The 11,212-nt window shown below is 39.6% G+C and overlaps 1 protein-coding gene across 2 annotated transcripts in view; it reads left to right on the forward strand.

Annotated features, from left to right (window-relative positions):
• Window positions 1-9,563, forward strand: part of ppp1r9a (protein phosphatase 1, regulatory subunit 9A) — a gene marked incomplete at its 3' end in the record, with an annotated part of 36,606 nt that extends 27,043 nt beyond the window's left edge. For both annotated transcript variants that reach the window (XM_038724499.1, XM_038724498.1), the window contains 3 exon segments: window positions 69-173; window positions 4,213-4,348; window positions 9,411-9,563. In XM_038724499.1, the coding sequence (XP_038580427.1) occupies window positions 69-173; window positions 4,213-4,348; window positions 9,411-9,563 (394 nt within the window).
• Between the last annotated feature and the right edge of the window lie 1,649 nt (window positions 9,564-11,212).

Genomic DNA, 11,212 nt, shown 5'->3' on the forward strand with positions numbered 1-11,212 from the left:
CATACACAATACTACACTACTGCTACAGAAAGTGTTGAATGAGGCTTTCACTTGTGTGTGTGTGTCAGGATCAAGGTGAATGACCAGATCGTGGAGGTGGATGGGACCAGTCTGGTGGGCGTCACCCAGAGCTTTGCTGCCTCCGTCCTCAGGAACACATCAGGAGTGGTCAGGTAAGACCTGCAGACAAGCAATCCTACCTAATTATGGTACTCCACCATCAGATAATGGTTAAACATGAAATAAAATGTTGATGTAATTCTTTTTATTGCATACACACAAATGATTTGTGTGTTATTACCCACTGATCCATCTTTGGATTACCATAAGATTATAGAAACCAAAACAGCTACCAGCCCCAAGAGCCAGACTATAATCGTATAGTATCAGACGTAATTATTACCAAAGTTAAGCCTCAAGAAATGTCCTTTAAATCCAGCTGTTATCAGTGACTTCTACGCAGAATAAAAGGAGGACAGTCTTCACTCTTCACTCCCACTGCATGGTATAATTCTGAATGCTGTTTGTTCGGGTGTCATGGTGCAAAAGCTGCAAAACAGACGCTAAAGCAGCCATCCTCAGAGACGCTTGAGTTGTTTGGCAGGCCCCTTAGCATCATTACCATATCTGAGATAGGTGAAGATATGGGAATACAATATGTGAAAGTCCACTTAGAGCAGTTGGGAGCTCAGAGCACACACACACAGACAATATGCCAAGAAGGCTTTGATTTGGAAAGCCAGGGCTGTCCTTGGCACCGTTGGAGCCTGCCATCTCCGCTTTCTGTTGTTTCTTGCTGTTGTCTTTTCTCTCGTTGTTTTACGACCACCGTCTGTTATTGTGCACACCCCTTCCTGTCTGACTCTCTCTTTTGACTCTTCCTTGCTGTCACTGTTCCACTTTTTTCTTCTCCCTACATGCCATGTGCTGTTTTCACACCTCTTCATATTTTTGTTAAGCCTTGTATTCTTTATCATGCCCCCATTTGGCTTAATTAGCTGATCCATCCGTAGACACGCTGCACATGGGGAGACAGCTGTTATATCGGTGTTAAATAATCCAAGGCCTCAGTGTGGTGTTCAACCTCAATCCTATTCTGGTCGATTCTCTGTGGGACTCAGCTGTGGAAAGATAGATGTGTATGTGTGTGTGGAGCATAGTGCCCGGGGAAAAGCTGGTGGCTGAACAAAGACATGTCCAACTGTATCAGAACAGACTGTTGGCTGGACAGATGCTGTTTGCTGAACTAATATTGACAAGGTGGTGGGGTTCACATACCAGGATGTGGCACTACAGGTGAAGCAGCCTTGAAAAGGTTCCATCTATCACCTGTCCATCTATCTTGCAGGTATAAATAGTATGAGCAGTGCAGAAAGCTTTGAAGTGTAAAGAGCTAGGGTTACACTGAGTTATTTAGACATTTAGATCTAGCACACTAAATAAACACTGAGTTGTAATGATAATTACAGTCACTATTTATTATTTGTTATTTCTCAAGACCTATTTTCACCCTTCTCTCCCTCCGTGCTCTCTCACTATTTCAGTCTTCCTCCATCATGTCTCACCCACTCACTCCTTCTTCTCTTCCTCCTTGGTAAATCCTTCCCTCTTTCTGTCTGATCACCAGAGGTTTTATGGCCAACTGTCCTAGATTTACCATTTTAGCTATATTTAACCCTGACTTCCAGCAGGAAATCATCCAGATTTTAGTCAGAACCCCCACCAATGGTTTTAAATGCCCTGTCATATAGATCACTTGTGGAGAAACACAAGAGAAATATGTACTTGGTAACATAATGTGTAAAACAGAATGCACGGCTCTGCCTCACTTATGGAAGACAGTTGATGATTTTTAGACATAATTTTAGCCCAACATGCACCTTTATTGGCTATAAAGTTACTCAAACTAATTATGTGAGTTGCATCATAATCTTCTTCTCTAAAGTAAGTCTTCTAAAAAGTCCACGCTGACATTTGTGTAAAGCTGGCTTTCTTGACAAAATACCAAACAAGCATTAACTCTAATTCTATGCACATTCCTCCTACATTGATTGCTATTTATACTTTTAAAGGACGAGATTGGCATTATTCTATATTTATTTTAATATCAACAAATCCCATGAAAATGCGAAAACCAACAATGATTTGATCCTTCTCACTAAGACGTCGCTGTTAAGCCAAAACTTATTATTTATTGTCCAAAAACACATCAGTGTTGCACAGGGTTACATGTTCCTTCATTATGATGGAGATGGACATGTTTATTTAGAGTCATCCCTACACAGCATCCTACTCCTGTAAGTACTCATTAGCGCACCAAATGTGTATTAGTCCGCAGCTGAAAATAGTCCCCAGCAAATGCGCTATTTACTTTTCAAATGAGAGTGCCCAGCTGTTTTGGAAAACTACTTTACCTTTTGAACAATGAAACTATATATTTGTGTCTGTTTTTAAAGATTTATGTCTTCAATAGAACACATGGGTTCAGAAAATATTGACAGAAGGACTTACCTATTGTTGATCGTTTACTGGGATATGTTGAAAAATATAAAATAACATCTTCATTCTTTAAGTAATTCTGTTATGGTGCACCCAATATCCGAAGCCTGAATAAAAAAAAAGAGGAATCTCTACATGACCTTAAATATAATGATGGTCTCCTCCATGGTTGACCAGTCATATATTTGTCATCCAGTGCCATCTAATGTAGAAGACATGTGTCCTGTAGAACATCTCCCAGGATTTTTTTTTTTATCTTTCCACTTAAGCTTTTCTTTTCACTCATCAAAATGTTGTCCCTTCGAGTTCCTGCAATACTGTATATTTCACAAGAGCCATGTCTGTATTAATTGGAGTAAATGAGATCAGTAGTGAAGGTTTCTGCAGTTGACTTGAAGTAGCGCTGTGTGTGGCAGCCCCAGAACAGTGGGAGGCAGGGTGGAACCAAGACAAACTCCCCATGCGTGAGGAGAAAGGCTGTTTCCAGGTCAGCTGCTTCTCAGACCTCCCTGCTGTCCAAAGGCTTGCAGAACTTAGTTTAGCCAGGGCTCTTTTCTTTTTTCTTACTTTCTATCTCTGTCCTGCCCTTCAGTTGTTCCTTCACATGTACATCAAATACGCCTCTCTGCTGGAGCGTAAGGCCTTTCCCACATTGCCTTTAGAAATATATGAAAGAGCTCTCGGGAACTGAATTCCCTTGATTAGGCCCTACTTCAAATGCACTGTCTCTCCCTCTCTTTCTGTGTAGCTCCCTCTCTCACTATAACACACATACAGTAGATAGGAACGCTCTCACACAGTCATAGACCCCCTACTGGGTTGGAGATTTAGAGAGTTATATCAGAGTACATCATTCTGCCTACATTTTTTGATTATTATGTGCTCTTGAATCTATAAAGACTATATTTTTCTATAATAAACATGCGAAGAGACACACTATTTGCATGAGGGCAGGTTATATTTGTGGCAAACCTAAACCTTAACAAGAGATTGCACGGTCTGCATTTTAATGTGGTATGTACTGTATGTAGGTCCCATGTGTAACTACAGTAAGTAGTCAGTAGCTCAGAGGCAGAGCCTGTGGCTTTCTCTGTTTAGTTCCATGCCAGACTAATAACAGGCTGCCTGGCCGAGCTGACTGTCTTCTGACATTACTATGTGCGTCCCGTCTCCCGGCCCTGCCCTGGTACGTCAGCAGATATCGCCGTCATTGCTGTGTGGCTGTGGGCCTCTACTGCTCTCACACAATGACGGCTGTGGTCATTTTAATGTACAAATACACGCAGGCAAGAAATTGGAGGAGAAATTTTGTAAATAATGTTATACGTGTAATACGTAAAAAGGACATAACTATGTATGATGTGCCTGTTTGTCTCAATGAGAAATGTTTTTCTCTTTTATTTAAACTTCTATATGACGTTGTAAAATGAATTATAACCATGAACAAATAAGGCTAAGACAAATGGTAGACTGTTTAAAATGAGTGTTTATACTTTGTCAGAGACTACATTTCCCATAAGCCTTTTCACTTCCGATTGCTACAGAAGCATATTTTCTGGGGCGGTAAAATGCAGTCTAAAGACTTGTAATGATTTAATACATAATTAAAATAATAACATAATTGTTTTATTGTGTCATGTTTTTTGAAATGTTCAATAACTGTTGACATGCGTGTTTTGCCAGGGCTGTCTATAACGCCGCATGTTGTTGCAGGTTTGTGATTGGCCGAGAGCGTCCGGGCCAGCAGAGTGAGGTGGCCTCGCTCATCCAGCAGACCCTGGAGCAAGAGAGGAGACAAAGAGAGCTGCTGGAGCAGCAGTATGCCCACTATGATGCTGATGATGACGAGGTAATAACCACACACAACACTGGACTCTGTACAGGATGCTGTAAAAGATCGGGCATACATACTTATGATGAGATTATGTACATCATAATGTGGATCTTAAAATATTTCCAATGTGCAAATAGGATAAGATGCCACCCACTTAATGAGAGGAACATCATCTTATAATAACAATGCTCATTATATCTGCATTTATTTGAAGTTAAGCTGCTACGAGGACACACACTTCTTATACATGACACTACATTGGAAAAATGAGGCTTCTAGTTGTCACTTAATGTAAATCAGCTCCCTTCTCGTGACAGTTGACTGGAAGTTTTAGCTTATTAACGCCATAAAACTGTCTGACAGTAGGCTTTGATATACTGAAACACTCTCTCTCGCAGACACACACACTAAGAGGATGCCATGCATGTGAACTTCAGTCCTAGAAAGCATCACTCAGCCTTTCCCCTGTGATTCTGCTGCTTACTCACAGAGCATTTAATCCACCAGACACTGAGCTCATGGCCGTGCAACTCATGCTATCCATGTGTGTGTGTGTGTGTGTGTGTGTGTGTGTGTACACATGAAATGACACACCGAAGTAATGTAAATCAATGCAAGATGTACCTTTTTGCATTGATTTACCATAACAGCAGCATTTGTGTGTAGACTTGAAGTAATTTCCTGGTGGATGGCGAATTGAGAGTCTTCATGCATAAGAAACTCCTTGCCAGGCCCCAGTAGCTGATTCTAGCACTCCCGTAATCACGGCTCCATACACATGTAACACTGTCAGCTCTTATTAAAGCCCCTATTAAGAGTTGAGGCTCCATTTCAGCCTTTAAGGAAGACCTCACTGTGTGTGGTTTAAACACGCAAGGAACCTCCCACTTTCCGCTTTCTTGCTGCTGTCTGTCATCGTTTAAGATCAAAATAAACTTGGGCTAAAAATTTATTTGAACAGCCTGTGCTACTGATCGCCGGAAGGACACATAAACATAAGTGGTGACCGCTGTAAAAACAAACACTTGAAATCTGCCACAGTTGAACACAAAGCCATCCATAACTCCCTATGTAACTGTCGATGGGGTAAACAGTTAAACAACCATTACAGAGATCTATGGGGCAATAAAAGGAGGTCATTAATATTAATATCTCTATAAATATTAGAGGACGTTCTCACCGGTGGGTGGGGAAGGAGGCTATTTCTCACTTAGAGTGCTGCCAGGGTTGATGTGACAGACAGCTTTTTATTGGCAATGCCGGGGCTCCGGTCCTAAGATAAACGGGATGCTCCTTCAGTAGACATCAAACACTCACATGTCAGCCCATTTGTGTGTTTGATTAGAAGTAATCTAACACACATGCATGCCCATCTGTCAGAGGTTAAATGAGAACACACACGGGAAAAGCATGGAGACACACACACGCTAAGTCTAATTAGTTTATTACCATATTCACTTTATTGCTACTTTCGTTAGTTTTATATGATTGTGAATTAAATTAATAGAATTTTGAACCGCGTTTTGGACAAAACAAACAATTTGAAGACATCAACTTGGGCTCTGGGAAATTGTGATGTTCATTTTTCTGTATTTTGTGAATCATGAATAAAATAAATGATCTACAAAATAATTGTGCATAAAAATAATCAGTAGTTGCAGCCCTAGACTAAGATACAATTTTGCTTGTTTTGCAAATTATGTAAATGTGAAGATACAGAATAAGAGGCTCACTGTTCCACTAAAGTCAACAAAAAGTAACACATCAATCAACAATGAATAGAAGTAGCTGATTCGCATTAATGTTCTGACAGATCTATTCTCTCGTGTCACCCTTAACATGGAGACACTTAAGTAAGATTCCAAACTGCAGGGAGCACAACATGTTCACTTCAAAGGGCACTGTGAACTGTGTAGGGAAGAAGGGAACAACGGTTCGTCACTTCACAATAAGCTGACAAGAAAGATTACCCACCAGCCTTTGCGCCTCATAGGAGCGGCAAAAACTAACAATAGAGCAGACCACAGAGTTTGTATAACTGTAATTATTGTCGTTGTAACTAATGTTATCATTATTTATATGATAATTTGGATAATTTTAGAGGTTAGGTTGCCTAAAAACAACAATGCTACCATTTCTTGTAAATTAATCCAATCACATTCATTCACTAATAACATACATTTTAATAGAATATAAATAGAAGAAGTTATGGAAATATAAGTTTTATAATTGTATCAGTTTGTTTTAATGTATATTCAATATTTAATTTTAGTAAATGTCCACAGTAGCAGCAGGTATCCGAGGTATTTACGTTACCAGGGTAACACACAGCGGAACTGACGTGTGCTTTGTTGATGTTGCAGGATGTTGGAAGAATTTTGTCGAGGGAAGTTCCCTTAACCGACATTCCCTGAGCAGGGAGCAGGGAGTAGGGAGTACTGTTTATGTACACTGTGGATTAAGGGTGGGGGAAAAAATCGATACAGCATAGTATCGTGATATTTGCCATGGCAACACGTAACATGTATCGATACACGGATGCCAAGCATCGATATTTTATTATATAAATTGCAGGTGGGAGTTTTAACTTTTTGGTACTAGAATAATAAAATCTAGTGCTTTTTTAGTCCACTAGAAAACTTAACAGGACCATATAGAGGACTGAAAAAGTGATATGAACAAATGAGAAATGTATCTTTTTAGATAAACAGATGTTGACAAAAGTTTGACTTTAGGGACCTAATTGGAAGTTGGAAAAAGGTAATAAATTGCAATATATGTCAATATATTTAAAATAAATATATAAAATCGAATCGCAACATAAATATCGTGATAATATCATATCGTAGGGCCTCTGGTGATTCCCACCCCTACTGTGGATCGGAACGCAGTCATGGACACACACATACACACACACGTCACGATTATATCATATCGGGCAGATAGTAGAGACTTCTCAAGACAGTTGCATGATTGCAGAATTGGTGTGAGTATAAAAATAAATGATATTGACATTTCATTACATCCATAATTCTGTATTTGGGTTTAATTATCTTGAGCAACCGATTTGACTCTGCCTTATTTTTTAGCGACGGATGAGATCGGAGCTTTCAGAGAAAGTTAAGTTTCCCAGTCGTAATGACGACTTGGAAGGTGAACGGTATTTGTAAACTGCTAATTATGATAACTACCAAATGACATGAAGACTGCAAATTTTTTAGTTTATTCACTTACATTTACAAAAACATTATATACATCTTTAAGTAATAAAGTAAAAAACATTAGATCCAATAAAACAATTCTTCAAACATTGCAATTATGTCAGTGCTTACTCACATAAAGCTGCACAAAGTGGCTCACACACACACTCTTTCTCTTGTCAAAGGAGCAGCCACAGCCCTTTACTCCAGTGAGTGTCATTATGCCAACATCATGGTCAAATTAGAAATTCATAGTACAGATCATCTCACACTGAGCACCCTCTAAACAACAAGGTTTCTCCTTAAATTGTCCCTTCCTCTCCCGATTCTTCATGCATGTGGTTCAGAGGTGATGCATTTATCATATGCAAATTGGTGTTTGACTGCCCTCCCATGTGTTCAGTTGTTAACTCCACCTTCAGTAAATGGGGCCTCAATGTAGGATGCTGGTACCATGGCAACAAGCAAGCCCATTATGGAAATGGTACTCTGTGTTGGCTGTGCATCCAAACAAATCAGGCCTGAGCACTGTTATCTGGGTGGGAGATAGATGGGATAGGGACAGAGATGAGGAGAAGATATAGGCCAGGGAGGTGTGTGTGTGTGTGTGTGTGTGTGTGTGTGTATGTGTGTGCATGTGTGTGTTTACTACATGTGTGTGACAGATCAAGACAGAAAGAGAAGTAACTACGGAAAGATTTATTTTAGATAGAATCAGCTGATCCATTTAGATCCAATGCCTAATGCCTAATGGCCAATGCCAACATTCATTATATAGTATTTTGAGAATCAGGGAAAAGAAAAACTGCCTTGAATTTATGCAGCGTAATGGCCCACATTAATATCAAGCCACAAAATGTTCAATGTTTCAGTCCTGTTAAACATTTAAAAGCTGTAATAATGAGTTGTTTCTGGTGACTTTTATTTGTCAGATTTTTTTAATAAATCTTAGATTGCTAACATCTAGATTAAGCTCCATTAGAGACATATTTACAGGCTCACACTTCACTAGTTTTGACCTGTAATCTTCATCCGAGATGGTGACTAGTGAATATAATGTAATAAAAAGTTTCAATTTTGGCCGGTACAACTTATCTTTTGGCTTATTGTTATAGAAATTACACTCACGGCTGACCAGGCTGTCAAAAGGATTTATTTTTGACAAAGTTTTAGCCAGCTAAAGTGGGTTCCCCTAAAAGTTATGTAACTGGTGGCATTAAAATAACATTACTAATGCAATATAGAAAACGAAAAAAGCATGGCATGAGGAAAATGGATAGAAGTCTCCGGTACTGCTTGACACGCAATGTGCAGCAGGTAGAGCAACGTGATGCGCTGTGACTGGAGTAGCTTTGAGGAGAGATGGGAGAAACAGATGAGAGAAGACAGAGAGAAAGAGAGATGTGATGAACGGATGCTGCAACTGGACAGCTGAATGTGTGACTGACTGGCTTCTTTATTGAAGGGGGAATGCTAGTACAGTAGTTCTTCTGGTGACTAAAGCAGGGTTTTCATGACCAACAGTTTTCCCGGGTGAAATGACAACGGCCACTTTCAGATTGAATTAGCTGTAGCTAGCTAGCAGGCAGTTAAATAAGCTAACGTTGGCTAACTCCATGAAGTGGTTGGATATTTTCAGCTGATTCATTTTACAACAATAATTACGTATAAGGGGTCTCATGCACTTGATCATGCAAAACAACACATTCATATTTAGCTTGTATTTAACAAAAAGAGCAAGGTCGTTTCCAGCTGTCTCCTTGTATTCTGCTTGCAGGATGGAAGAGAAAGTAGATCTCACTCACACCTGGACACTGTGTTGTTTGTAAGAAGTGTATCTGCAGAAAAGCGGACTGACTCTGCATTTCCTCTTATAGCAGACGGGAGAGTACGCCACAGATGAGGAGGAGGCGGGGACAACGGTGGCAGACGGGGAGAAGCGCATCGAGGTGTTTGACTTGCCGGAGACAGAGGACATCTTGTCTCCCTCGGAGTTAGATGCCACTAAACTCTACCAGAAGTTTAGAGAGGTAAACTCTGATACTTTCTCATTTATAGTTCAGTCCCTACTGTTAAATATCCCAGTGTGAAGATTACATTACTGATGGGAGCCCACCACATTTGTCTCTGTCAGTGCTTTGAAGAATACATTAAAAAGAATAAATATACCCAACTTGGCCACAGATATAAAGATAATTCAATTAAACAACACATAAGATGCCAACACAGTGGAGTCTAGCACCACTGCTTTACTTGGCAGAGTTATAGTCTTTTGTCAAGATCTAAGATCCGCTTACGCTCCCTAATTCCTAATCTGGATGATTAGAGGTGTGAATACAAAAGCAATGCAAGACCTATGCTCATTACATCTCTAATTATCCATGTGTGGTTAATACCACAGATGAGGAGAAAACGCTAACGCTTTAAACCTGTATTTTAATCGATTTGTATCCTGATCTTGGCAGCTCTTCACACAACCGGCCTCTGAGGAAAAAAACACAACCCTTTGTTGAACTTTTGCTGCCATCGCTTAAATTTAATTCCCCTTAAAAAACATGGTTATAAAACGGAAAATGAATTCACTGACTGCTAACTCGTTTAGGCTTTTTAGGCTGCCGGGAAGCTGGTGATATTGATTGAACACTCCCGCACTGTTTTTGGCACCATAACTCTACAGCCTTTCTGTAGACTGCCGCAATAGCTGTATGACACATTTAACAAATGGCTTCAGCTGCACTGCAGGCACCGCTGGGGATATCGAGTGAAATGATAATGTAATCCCTGGTCACAGGATGTATACATTTGTTCCATTTTCTCATATTCTCTTGATCTTGACCTCTCTCTCCCAAAGCGTAGCTTTTACCTTTTTCATTTATAGGCCTCTCCCATTTTTTACTTCTTCTTTGTCTGTCTTTGTAGCCTTTTATAAACCCGAGAAGAAAAAAAAAGAAGCCAGGCAGCTAGGAAATAAGCCTTTATGTATAAAAAGAATTCCTATCAGTGTGCTGTTCAGTCCATTTACTTTTTGATGATGTTAGTCAATGCAGATGCAGTATTGATATACTCTTTTCTACGAGAAACCTCCGCACTTCACGTTAGAACCTGTTAATGAATGCTCCACAATACTTTTGCATTTGAAATTGTATTTATATTTTCCAAATTCACATTTTGAGGAAATTTCGTAAGAAGAACAGAACCTAAATCTCTAATGTAGATGTCAACATAAGCAGAACAACAAATATGCCCTGCAGAGCTATGATGTGTTTGAAATAATGCCAATACATGTTGAAGATTTCCCTCTGATATTAGAGGGTCATCATAGAGCTTCAATTAAGTGCTGGAACAACTAATTACTTTGTTATGCAATGAGTAAAATTATGTTTTAACTGTATTTAAAGCATTGGTTTTTCTAGTCTGTCTTAAAACAATACTCATGTGCCACATGCCCAAACTGAAACAGTTTTTGCTGGCCGTAATCTTTCCTCCTGTTCCTACTGGACGTTAAAAGATGCCCTCCTAACAGGCTTCCAGTGGAAGTGATGGGGGACGAAATCCACAGTCCAAGTTTATGTGAACTTAATATCAAGTTTTAAGTCTGAGTAAGTGAAATCAAGTGGGTATTTTCCAAAGACCAGGCAGAACAGTCTAGTAGGACAGATTCCCTCTGTTTAGTTTTTTT

This window comes from Micropterus salmoides, unplaced genomic scaffold (genome assembly GCF_014851395.1).
Source record: "Micropterus salmoides isolate LMB-PRFRI ecotype aquatic unplaced genomic scaffold, ASM1485139v1 Ms_hic_scaffold_17, whole genome shotgun sequence".
NCBI classification, from domain to species: Eukaryota; Metazoa; Chordata; class Actinopteri; order Centrarchiformes; family Centrarchidae; genus Micropterus; species Micropterus salmoides.